General features: G+C 41.7%; 1 protein-coding gene across 2 annotated transcripts in view; it reads left to right on the top strand.

The window, feature by feature from the left end:
* The window catches only part of ME1 (malic enzyme 1), a 420,748-nt gene that overhangs the window by 102,696 nt on the left and 304,740 nt on the right, over positions 1-13,312 (top strand). For both annotated transcript variants that reach the window (XM_088471866.1, XM_088471856.1), the window contains exons 2-3: positions 1,552-1,685; positions 8,983-9,132. In XM_088471866.1, coding sequence (XP_088327992.1) covers positions 1,555-1,685; positions 8,983-9,132 — 281 coding nt within the window. In that variant the 5' untranslated portion in view covers positions 1,552-1,554. The remainder of the gene's footprint in view (positions 1-1,551; positions 1,686-8,982; positions 9,133-13,312) is intronic.

Raw genomic sequence — 13,312 nt, 5'->3', positions numbered from 1 at the left:
GAATGTACGCAAAATTATTATAGCTGTTCACTAGTAAAGTATTTATGTGAAAATAAATAGCCTTTTTCTTATTTGATTAACCTTTTTTTGCTGAAGACAAAGGGCCTGATTCAGACCCACTCGCAAGCGGCTGTCCGCTCGCAAGTGGGTCGATGTTGTGCACTGCGCATGCGCACGATGGCGGGAGCTCCGTCGTGCGCATGCGCCAGACGCGATGAGCGAAGGACTTTCCTTCGCTCGTTGTGTCTGATCAAAGGGGGCGTGCTGTCGATGTTGATTGACAGCACTCCCCTTTGGTGGGCGTGCCGGGGGCGTGCCTCCCAGACGGGGGCGTTCCCAAGGGAACGCCTACCGTCAGAAGCCGGCCCACTGACATCACTAGTGATGTCAGTGGGAGTGATTTTGGCTCTGATAGAGCCAAAATCACTCCGGGCCTTGCGGTTGAAAAACTCAACCGCAGGCTAAGGCTCGCAGTGGCGATGGTCGCGATGGTCAAGACCATCGCGGCCATCAAACTGCACGCTCGTATAGGCTGTGGGTGGTGACCCACAGCTATACGAGCGTCCAGGAGGACGCTCCATAATTATGGAGGGCGTCCCTCATTCAGAGCGTGCGCTCTGCTCAGAGCGTACGGCTCTGAATGAGGGCCAAAGACAGGAATATTGTGTTGTTCAGCTGGTGATACAGTACTTTCAATCTTATTGATAAAAGGTATAACATTGTGTCAGAGCAGCACTTGCAGTTATTGGTCCATGACCACAGGTAGAACCAGGGTCGGACTGACCCACAGGGTTACAGGGGAATCCCCCGGTGGGCCCCACTACGTGAGGGCCCACACCCTCCTCCAGGGATCAGGTTCAAGACTGTGCACTTGAACTATACATTATACATATGTTACATTATACTGCACAAGACTATGGTGTATTTTCTACAATGCATTGCCGTTATTAATCTGGTACATTATCATGCATGCACTAGCAGTATTTACTATATATACATTTTTAAGGGGCCCAGTCCATGCACACTCTAATGGTTAGCCAAGCCTCTGTGGAGGCTGCCCACACCCCCTCTAGAGACTGGCCACACCCCTAAATATGGACCCCTATCACTGCATTTCCCTGGTAGGCCCTTCATTCAACAGTCTGACACTGGGTAGAACATGTCCAGTTTTCAGTATCTTTCAGTATATATAGATGGAAGGTTATTAGTTTGGTTTTCCCTGGAACTCTGATATTATGTTTATATTAATTCATGCCAGCAATCACAGTGAAATATAGCAATGATGATTGGATAACAGTAGAGTTTATTTACAATGATTTAACACCTAGGGGTAAATTTATCAAAGTTAGATGTCATGAGCGGTTTGACCTTTAGTAAATCTCACACTTGCCAAGCTGCACATAAATTTCCCAATAGAAGTGTGGTTTTGCGAAACCCTACGTTGATAAATTTCCTCTGTAATGTATATAGCATGTAAGTAACAGTAAAAAGCTTACTGTATTTCTTTTTATTAATAAGATCATTGTTTAATATTTGTCTTGTATTATTTAGGGCATGGCATTCTCTCTGGAGGAGAGATTACAGCTGGGCATCCATGGATTACTACCTCCTTGCTTGCTCAGTCAAGATGTCCAAGTCTTGAGAGTGATTCGCAACTATGAGAGGCAGAAATGTGACCTTGACAGGTAAAGATAAGTAGAATTAAATGTGGCCTTTTGCCTTAAAGTTTAAAGTTCAAACTTGAGTTGATTGGTTATACTTTATTACATTGCAGTAGATTTATTAGATTTATCTAACCTATCTTTCTTTTTGGCAGAACTTTGATTAAGTGTGAGAGACTGAAATCTATGTTTATTAAACTACAGTCCACTTTTACTTTTTTGCACCTCCCTTTCTACATGTGTTCGATACTTTTTCCCTGTCATTTCACATTATTACACATAACTTAATTTATAGACATCTATGGTTTGATTTCTTTGCACGTGTGGATTGCATGGGTTGGTGAAAATGTCATGACAATAGCCCCATTACAAATAGATTTACTAAGAAAAATGTTGATGTGATCAATACTTATTTTACCCGCTATATTATATATGTGTGTGTGTGTTATCTGCTCAGTGGTGTGGCCTGGTGTACTCTTTTACCATTGTTTCTATAGAAGTGTGTGAATGGTATCAGGTGGAATGCAGAGGATTGCACTTTACATTGCTTTATATGCTTTATTTATAATATACATTTGTAACAACAGTTTTTGTTCTGATGCATTTTAAAAGGAATTTCCTACTACAGTTTTACAGTTTGGTCTGTTTGACTTGATTGACTTAGCAAGCCATGCAAATAAACCTCTGCACAGTAATAAGCCTCATAGATATGCAGTGTGCCATCTGTGCATCCTACAATGGTACACCTTGTATAAAGTACCAGTCAATGTTTGTTTTGCTTTCAAACTTTTACTGTTCATGCAACACTTGCTTTCAGTGAACAAACCGATTTCAAATATATGTTACACTTTTTTAAGACTGGGTATTCCCAAAAATATGTATGCCAATATTTAAAACAAGCAGTTTCTCTATGGGATATGTCAACCATAACAGAAACCAATTTAATATGTATCTGTCTGTAAAGCTAGTCATAATTAGCAGCAGTCACTCCTGACCGCCAAGATCTGTTTCCATGCTGTGTGAGATTACATTTATTGGTGATGGCATGTAAGGGTGTATTCTGTAGAGGACCATTTGTCTATGATGTATAGGGTGAGCCGTAACTAGAGCCGTAACTAGACTTTTTGTGCCCTGTGCCAGAGAGAGCATTGGTGCCCCCCCATATTTTAAATAGGGACATAAGATAGTGCACCTGAAAAAGGGCCATGGACTCATGGGGAAGGGCCAGGGAAGAGATAGGGGAGGCCAGGAGATGCTGGGGATAAAAGAGGAAGCTACAAGTGAGTATGACAATAAACAGTAAAATTGACAGGCCCGCACAGCACCCCCTGCCCTACGGTGCCCTGTGCCTTGGCACTGGTCGCACTACCCTAGTTACGACCCTGTGTATAGGACTGAGCACACGTCTTTCTGTGACGTTGTTAATGAATGTAAAAAGGAATGGACATAATCTCTGTGATCTTTGTTACTAATATGCACAATGCATTAACTGTAATCTGCATTTTACAGTAAAATTGTCCTCAAGAAACCTGGCCCACTATCATAACTTGGCTTCTTGTGAAATAGTTCTGGCAGGACTTAAGAGTGACGTTATGAAGAATTGTTTATAATAGCCAGACGGTGGGGTTTATTAAATGACTTGGCAAAAGGTTCATTAAATGGCAGATGAGCTAAAATGGCAAAAAAAATGGTTTGTAATGTTAAGCAGGTGCTCTCTAAAGCATCACATTTCTGTGTTTTTAGTTGGTAATGGCTTACCAGGTTTTATTAGTACCAGATGGTGCACCAGTGTAACCAAACGGTGTGAGCACATTGGGAATAACATGCAGCAGCTAGCACAGAATAACTCACCTGTGTGTTGACTATACAGTGTAATATACAGTACTATGGTGTTACTGATAAGACATTTGAAGAATATGCATGTATACTGTATAGATAACATAGTGTATAAACTGTATGTTAATAAATAGTTTAATGGAACCATCATATATACATATTTTAATCCTCAAGTTTCTAAACTGGCAATGACACATTATAGGTTCTATTTATTAACATTATTTTTACTAACATAAAGTGAAAAAGGTTGTTTTCACACCCTTTTCACATTATTTTAGTATCACCTATAGTTATTACAGGGTAATTGGAGTAGAATTCGGAAAATTCTACTCCAACCCCTAAGTATCACTTATGTTTAGTAAGCAGATCGCATTTCCCATAATTGTAATGGGAAATGTGATCCAACCAAAGTTACTAAAAATAAATTGTAAAAAAATACCGGGGGAAGCCCTGTGATAATAACGCCATCTGGAGGTGGCATTATCCAGGTTCTCCCCCGGTTACCAGACTCCTACTCTGCTCTAAAAGGCAGAACAGAGCCCGGAGCCAGTCCCAGTGATCAGCTGTGTGGTCTAAACAGACCGCAAGCTGATACACTGAAAAAAAAAATAGTCAAAAAAAAAATTAACTTACCTGACTCCAGGGACCGGTGGTCGGGGCTCCAGTGATGACTCTCCTCTGGTCAGCTGGTCTCCCATGCAGCACTGCGGCCCGGTCTTCAAGTGATCGGGTCCCAGTGCAGTATGGGATGTCAGATGACCGGAGGCATGGAAGAAATCACTGGAGCACCGATGACTGCAGGTAAGTGCTATTAAGGAAGGGGGGGTCGTGATGGGGTCCGCGATCGCGGGGGGCGGGGGTTAGTGTCGGGGCTTAGCGCCGGGGGGTAGCAGCGACGGTCGGTTGGCGCATGTGCGGGGCACTGGTCACGATATTTTTTTGCGAAAATATCGTGACTAGAGTGCGGAAGGGATTTGTAGGGACAGAGCTTTCTCGCAAGCTCTGTCCTTGCAAGGGATTTGTAGTAAATCCTTGTGATATTGCCTGAATTCACAATGCGAATTCAGTCGATAATATCACACTACAATCTGCATTACAAATGCGGATTGTAGTAAATAGAGCCCTAAAACACATTAAATTACATGTTTATTGTTCTTTTATTTAGGGTTTAGTTTCCAGATGTAATCCCACTTCTGAACATTATAACATAGAGGTCAGTGACCTAAAACATTAAGGGGCTGCTTTAAAGGTGGATACAAAAGCATCCGCATCTGTGACTTTATACCGATGCTGCTGCAAAGTGCTTCCCTTGTGTATATACATGCGTCTGAATGTGCAAGGACTAAGACGCTTACCGTCAGTGTCCGTAGATGCTGTAATACCGATTGATGCTTCTTTAGACACACCATCGATCGCACCATTGAAACTTGTTCCAGCCCTATGGCAGGTGCTGTTTCTTCTTTTGTGTATGGCCTCCTATGTGAGAGATTGAGCTTCTGTGTACTCATCCACTTTCACAGTCACGCCTGTGACACTCCCATAACACACCAACAAGACAAACTATGGGCCTAATTCAGAGATGAACGCAACGGTGATTATGTATGCAGATCGAGCGATTGTTTGTATCGCGCATGCGTATAAGCTGCACTGGGCATGCGCAATGATTGCACTGTGATTACAGATGCACAGAGGAATCTATCGCAAAGTGAGTGCAGGCTGTCAGCGTCTGGGGGTGGTAACGGGGGGGTGGTCATAAAAACGCAGGCATGTCTGACTGTCTGAACACCGTTACAGGGGCGTGCATAAATTAGCCCTTACGATCTCCTACGCAGCTCTGTATGTCAGGCGAGCTGCCAAAACTAGATGGGAGCTCAATGTGCATCGATGTTACCTATAGTTACACAGGTAAACAATGTCATACACATTAGAGGAGACAGAAGTGGGCGTCTTAATGCTCAGGTGCTCTTTGGATTCGTTAACATATTTGTACATCTGCATTCCATGCGGAATCGCAGCTGCAATCGCGTTAGCGTCCATCTCTGAATCAGGCCCTATGTTCGTACATGTGATAAAACATCTACGTGTGACCTCCCAGGACTGACTAATACATTTTTCATACACTTCTCCAACACCAGCTAGGCTGCTCATGGCAAGGCGATGTGAATTATCTGAGTTCGAACGGGGCATGGTAGTGTGTGCCCGACAGATAGGACATTCCATTTCTGAAGTTGTGTAGACATTCAACATTCCCCGATCTACAGTGTCACGTGTGTACCGGGAATATCTCATGGAAATCATAACCACCCACCGTGGACAGCTCTACAGCATAGAGTAATGCCATGTGAAGACATTGCCACACTTACCACTAAGGAGCAGCCCGACCGGAGAATGATCTTGTGATTACTGTGAGCTGCAGCTGAACCCGATACTTGTAATGGGATGTATTTTTCAGCTTCCATTAGCATTAGGTCCACTTTTCTTGTATAGAAACGAGTGTATTTCCAGGCGCCAATAATAATATCGCAAGCAGCACTCCTATCTTCAAATAAAGTTATACCCTATTATAACTCAACCAATTCAAACATAAACCAAAAGTGTATTTGTGACAAGAGTGCGCTGATATCAGCTTCAAAGAAGGAAAATTTACATATAATAAAAACCAAATACTTCCCTTCTTTATACAGTCTGGAAGGTTCCCGTATCTCTGAATCCTCCTTTTTCCCTTATATGTCCAGTGTCATAAAAAACATAATAAAAGGGAAAGGAACCATAGTGTAATAAAATCTTCACAAAAAATGGTTTATTTTCACATACAGAAGCTATTGATGAAAAAATCAAATTCAAAGAGGAATACAAATATTATTCGTATAAAAATGAAGTATGGTCCATAGACATCATATAAAATATACTGGTTTACAAGATGTGTAATTACCAGACATCCCCTTGCATAAAGGCTTGTAAAATATCTCAATGTGGCAGCCTCCGGAAGCTCCAACTGGATTCCTTTGTGTCAGGGGATAGTGCTTGGAACGTCCATACCTGGAACCTTCAATCTGTACCACAAGCCAACGCGTTTCAAGAGTCACTGCTCTCTTCCTCAAGGCAAATGTGGTTCAGACTGTGAAAAACTGGCCTTATATATCTCTCCATGTTTACTTTCGGTTCAAACAACCTATATCATTACCTGTCTTCTATTTTTGTAATAATACATCCCTCTCTATTGCTCACTACAGAAATAATTAATCCTACTACATAAATAAGTTAAAAACATCAAAATATCATGAATCAAAGTAAGATCTTCAACTTAAGTAGAAGACTCCTAAACAAGGAAGAGGAAGATCTCCTCTTAAAGTTTGCTCCAAGTAATAAAATTGACCAATTTGCTACCTACATAGATGTTGAAAAATTCGTTAGAAAATTAACTATCAAGAAATTCTTTGCTCAGAAAGTGGAAGAAAATAATGGAGTAGAAGAAGAGCCAGAAATGAACAATAAATTTAAAAAACGCTCCACATTTTACCCTAGACATATGAAGGGAAACCTTTAGATAGCTTTCAAAGTTCAGTTCTAAGTGATATAGAGAAGCTGGAAAAAGTGGATCTGAAAAAATATAATCTTAATAGAAAGCAGAGAAAAGCAATAAAAACTTTACAAAAGGACGAAAACATTATTATTAAACCTTGCGACAAAGGTGGAGGAGTTGCCATTCTAAACAAAGAAGACTATGTTGCAGAAATAGAGACAATTAAGTGATGTGAAATGACAATTAAGTGATGTGAAGAGCGATCCAACCATAAGAATTAAAACAAATTATTATAAATTTTTGGATGAATAATTTCAAAATGGAGTCATTTCTAAAAAAAAAGAATGATTTTTTAAAAATTGAAGACCCAAATACTCCAACCATAGACACATTACCCAAAATTCATAAGTGCATCACTAAGCCACCAGGAAGACCAATAGTGGCAGGAGTGGGTAGTTTGACAACAAGTTTATCTGAATATATAGACTCACATCTACAACCACTAGTGGAAAAAACGAAATCGCATCTGAGATACACTACAGATGTTTTAAGGAAAATGAAAAATGTACAATGGTTGGAAGAAATGACATTAGTTACAGCAGATGTGTCTGCTCTATATACCAGCATACCACATAATAGAGGCCTTGAAGTCATTAAATGGCATTTGGAAAATACTAACTTCACCCGAGAAAAGAAAGATTTTATCGTGAGTGGAATTAATTTTATCCTTAGTAACAATTATTTCTATTTTAATAGAGACTATTATATTCAATTGAACGGTACCGCCATGGGTACGAAATTTGCTCCCAGTTACGCCAACTTGTTTATAAGGCCAGTTTTTCACAGTCTGAACCACATTTGCCTTGAGGAAGAGAGCAGTGACTCTTGAAACGCGTTGGCTTGTAGAACAGATTGAAGGTTCTAGGTGTGGACGTTCCAAGCACTATCCCCTGACACAAAGGAATCCAGTTGGAGCTTCCGGAGGCTGCCACATTGAGATATTTTACAAGCCTTTATGCAAGGCGATGTCTGGTAATTACACATCTTGTAAACCAGTATATTTTATATTATGTCTATGGACCATGCCTCATTTTTATATGAATAATATTTGTATTCCTCTTTGAATTTGATTTTTTCATCAGTAGTTTCTGCATGTGTAAATAAACCATTTTTTGTGAAGATTTTATTACACTATGGTTCATTTCCCTTTTATTATGTTTTTTCATGACACTGGACATATAAGGGAAAAAGGAGGATTCAGAGAAACGGGAATCTTCCAGACTGTATAAAGAAGGGAAGTATTTAGTTTTTATTATAAGTACATTTTCCTTCTTTGAAGCTGATATCAGCGCACTCTTGTCACAAATACACTTTTGAATTAGGTCCACTTTTTCCAATATAAAAAGAACTACAGCACACAATAGGGCCACATTTAGTAACGATAGTCCGGAACCACTCTACACATTCTTGTAATTAATTTAAGTCATAAATGAGGCCAAAGTCATCATTACTTTATGAGAACAATTGAAAAGTTTTATCTAATGAAAGTGGTTAATTATAAAATAGCCGGAAGATGGAGTTTGCCAGACTATGGTTTGTAGACACATCTTCTGTGAGTGACAAGTAGGCATGTAGCATGAGATATACTGGCCAGACAATTCAGGGAATGGTACAGTTATTTTTGAAAATCAGATTCACTATTTGTAAAGCATATTGATTCACTAATAAACAGAAAATATCCAAAGAAGTACCTCCATTGGCTATTGTTTGTTTATCTAATGATGTTCCTGGAAGGTAGGTCTAATAGACCTTTCATATATTAATTAAATTGGCAGGACATATCAAACAATCTCAGAACAAAGTAATGTATAGTTTACAAATTGAATTTGACTAAATAAATTACAAGTAAGCAATGTCCCTAAATGTTAGATATTATTTGTATATTATTATTTCTTGTTACAGGTATATTTTATTGATGGGACTTCAGGATCGGAATGAAAAGCTTTTCTACAAAGTTTTGACGTCAGACATTGAGAGATTCATGCCTATTGTTTATACTCCAACTGTGGGGTTGGCTTGTCAACAGTACGGCTTAGCTTTCCGGAGACCAAGGTACAGACCAATATTTGGTGAATTGTTATTTTAATAATCTTACAAAATATATTAGCAGCAATCATTCAGGGCCTGATTCAGACCCACTCACGAGCGCTGAGCGCTCGCAAGCGGGTTGATGGTGTCCTAGTGCGCATGCACACGACGGAGGGAGCTCCGTCATGCGTATGCGCGAGACCCAGATAGCGACAGCCCAGCTGTCACTCCGGGTCTCGCACCAAATGGGGCGTGCTGTCGATGGTGAGTGACAGCACACCCCCTTTGGTGGGCGTGCCGGGGGCGTGGCTGCCAGACAGAGGCATGGGAACGCCTACTGTCTGGGTCCGGCCCCACTGACATCACTAGTGATGTCAGTGGGAGTGATTTTGGCTCTGATAGAGCCAAAATCACTCCAGGGCTTGCGGTCACCAAGACCCTACCGCAGGGTCTCGTCGCAAGCCCGATGGTCGCGATGGTCTTGACCATCGCGACCATCATCATGGACGCTCGCATAAGCTGTGGGTGGTAACCCACAGCTATGCGAGCGTCCAGGAGGACGCAAAAAAAGAAAAAAAAAAAAACGCCCTGATTCAGAGCGGGTGCTCGTTCAGAGCGTCCAGCTCTGAATCAGGCCCTCTGTTTCAAAATAACAAAGTTGGTGAAAGTACCTATTATCTCAGAATGTAACCGTACTGGTCATATAGGTCAGAGTTTATTGATTTATAAAACGTGATTTATAAGTAAATTAGCAAGAATCTGTGACCACTGTACTGTTCATAAATAAATGCAATCTTCACTTCAACAAAACTCAAAGGGGATATGAGATTATTTTCTTTGATCACTGAAGAACATACTCTTTGAAATATCATATATTCTGGTAATAAGTAACTATTATTATATATTCTGGTAATGTCATAACTATTGAATTTCACAGTTTGACTTGCCAATTTGTGTATGCCAGGATCCTATGGATTTGTTATTTCCCTGTGTTGTTTTGTTATTGTTTGTTCCCCATTGCAAAGCGCAACGTAATATGCTGGCATTATATAAGTGACTGTTAATAATAATAATAACAGTAGTCTTGAGATGGTATTTCCCATTGTGAATTGTGACAATTGATGACCCATAATCACAGGATTCCATGTTTGTTTTATGCAATCAGATTGTTATGTAGTTGAGCTCCTAGTGATTTCAAATTAAATCAGTTTACAAGTGACGCCATCATTTTTAAATGTAATTATTTACATCTCTTTTTTAATGCAGAAAAAAAATAATGTACACATTATAATAACGTTTGCATGTCAAAATTCAATCAAGAAATATGAAATTCTACAGATGGATATATATGTTTAACTAAAATGTAACTATCGATGGAGCTTGACTCAAATAAACAGGGCAACATACATACAAGGTGTCACGGCATGCCGGATCCCGGCTTCTCCTTACCAGATCCGGTAGGGCTGGCCCCCTGCTGTCGGCACCCGTTTCCATAGTGTGCTGTCCTCTTTGCTTACCCTGGCGATCTTAGGCGCCGGCATCCGGCTCTCTTTCATGTTTGTATCTGCGCTTATGTGACCACCAATGTCACGCTGGCACCAAATTCAAATGGCCCGGCCTATTTAAACGGCGGTTCGATTCCCGGCAGCACCTGGCCGACAAAAGCAGAGTTCCCAGCAGCGGAAATCCAGATCGTCGCTAAGGTAAGTATAAACTAACCTAACTCCCTAACCCTCCTTAGGGGTGCCTAACCCTAACCCCCCCTTCCCCGCTGCCTAAACCTAAGTCCCCCGGGGGGATGCCTAACCCTAAGTCCCCCCCTGGTGCCCTAAACCTAACCCCCCCCCCCTCCCCGCGCGTGGCTGTCTGCTCGCGGCGCCCGGCATCCCTTCGATCGGGATCCCGGGCGCCTGTCTCCAGGCGTCGGGGAAATGACAGGCATCTAGATATAGACGCCCGGCATTTTCACCCTCGCCGGGATATGACAGTCGGGAAGCTGGCTGTCGGTATTAAGGCAGCCGGTTTCCCGATTGTATACCATTTAAACTGCTCTGGCTGTTTGAAATTGTTCTTGTCTGCTCCTCTGGTTCTAACTCTTGTGTCTTCCTGGTTAATGATTCAGTGTACCTCCTAACCTGCTTCAGTCCTGGTACCGCGTTGCCAGCCTGGTTTCCACCACATGCGTGTCATCCACTCTCCAGTACCGCTCACGACTACCGGTTCAGTTTTCTTTCTTATTACTGACTCCTGTGACCACCGGCCTGTACACATGGAATCATAAAGAATGGTGAATTACGTGCTACTGGGGCCAAGGCCGCATGCGGAAATCGGCCCCACAGTGCTGTCGGCCTAAGTATCATTAATAGGTGCAGGTTGTATGGTGTGGACCATACCCTTCACCCATTATAGATGCGCCATGTAATATGATGGAAGGAGAGGTGGAGAATGAGGGGAGGATATTGTAATCCCGAGAGAGGTCAGAGAGATGTTCTAAGGTCTTTCTGCTCAGAACTTCATGTGCCATGTGACTGCAGTTGCCGTGGTAGCCACATGACACTGTACAGAAGAATAAATCATTAACAGCCGCCTTGAGATACAGTAACCAACCTTCTTATAGCCTGCCACAGTGATCTATGTTAGCATTTTTTTCATGGGATTACTGCTTTATCCTTTAAACATATATATTAATTGCAGATGGATGATGCTTATGAGTGACATATTTCTATGATGCCATTGTCTGATCAGGGTACATCATACACCAAATTAAAGGTCTTGATCCGTAGATTTGCAGAAAATAATGGCGTTGTAATTGGTTGCTTCATTTAAGAGTTATGATTCCCCCGCCATTTATAATACATCACCATTGTGCTCTGCAAAATGTGACAGTTGGTGAACTCTCCCTGTGAAAATGTGACCTGCTGTGTGGCCTGGAAACTGTTACAGTTATTTACAGCAACATATATCAGCATGCCTTGCGGGGACCTTAATCAGCTACTGCTGTGTTATTTCATTATTAACTTCACCTCGCTTTGTTTACACTAAACATGCCTAGAGGCTGGCCTCGAGGATGTTGATGTGGTGGAACCCTTACAGGTCGCCCAGAGCGCGCAGTTCACAAATATTACAGTCAAGAATATTATCGTCACAACCAATCTATAACAAGATCAACTGATACTTCGCTTGCATTGGTCATTACATATTTGCCACAGTACTACTCTTTGGATGGATGTGCAATGTGTGAACTGTGGTGCCCTAAGCTTCTTGGTAGAGGAGAATTACAGCCATTTTTCAGATTGCTGTCACAATGTGGTTGTTCCACCATATTTAGCAGAACTCTTTATGACAAATTACGGACTCATTATCTCCATTATATCCTCAGTAACTAATATCCATAATATCCTCCATAACTAAGGTGGTTACAGCTGGGATTCCCCAGTAACTATAATTTACATGGGAAAGAATTGGCAACTATTTATGTTTTTCTTTTTACATCTTATACACAAACTATAAGCCTGTCTTATTGATGTAAACCATAATTGTGCTCTGCCCAAGTTGGGCTGAAACATTACTACAGACATAGCAGGGACGTGCAGTCAGGGGAGGAAGAGCCGTGACGGGACCCGGTGGAGGTAGCCAGCATGGCGGCAAGCCTGGATACGAGAGGATCCAGTCCCTGCCAATCATTCTCCAAAGTTTCAAAAATGGGGCTCCAGCATCAATTTTGGAATTAAAGATGGCTGGCGTGTTAGCGGCGGCAGGACCTGGTGGAGGCAGCCCTCATGGCGGCAAGCCTGGATCTGAGAGGATTCAGTACCTGCTAGCATTCTGCATTGTTCGTCAGCATTGCCTATTTAAAAAATGGCGCCTCAGCGTAATTTTTTAAATTCAAGATGGCTGCCATGAGCCAATCATGGCTCGCAACAACATCATCCTGCCCCTTGGCTGGCTTATATAAGCTAGTGCAAGGCAGTGGCTGGCAGTCCACCAGCGGGGAGGGAGCGTGCAAGAGCTCCCGAAGACAGAATACTTTGTAAGCCCTGGGGAGGCGGCGGCCATGGAAATGAGCTGAAAAGCCACTGCCCCCCAGGTGAAGATATTGTATAATAAAATGTTATTAAACTATTAAAGTGTATTTAATTTATTTTAATATTTTTTTATACAGGCGGACTATTGGTGCCTGCGGGCCCTTAATGTCCGGGTATAT

Source organism: Taudactylus pleione, unplaced genomic scaffold (assembly GCF_031769625.1).
Source record: "Taudactylus pleione unplaced genomic scaffold, aTauple2 ptg000015l, whole genome shotgun sequence".
Classification (NCBI taxonomy): Eukaryota; Metazoa; Chordata; class Amphibia; order Anura; family Myobatrachidae; genus Taudactylus; species Taudactylus pleione.
The sequence above is the reverse complement of the archived record's forward strand: the minus strand, read 5'-3'. Positions and strand labels throughout refer to the sequence as shown.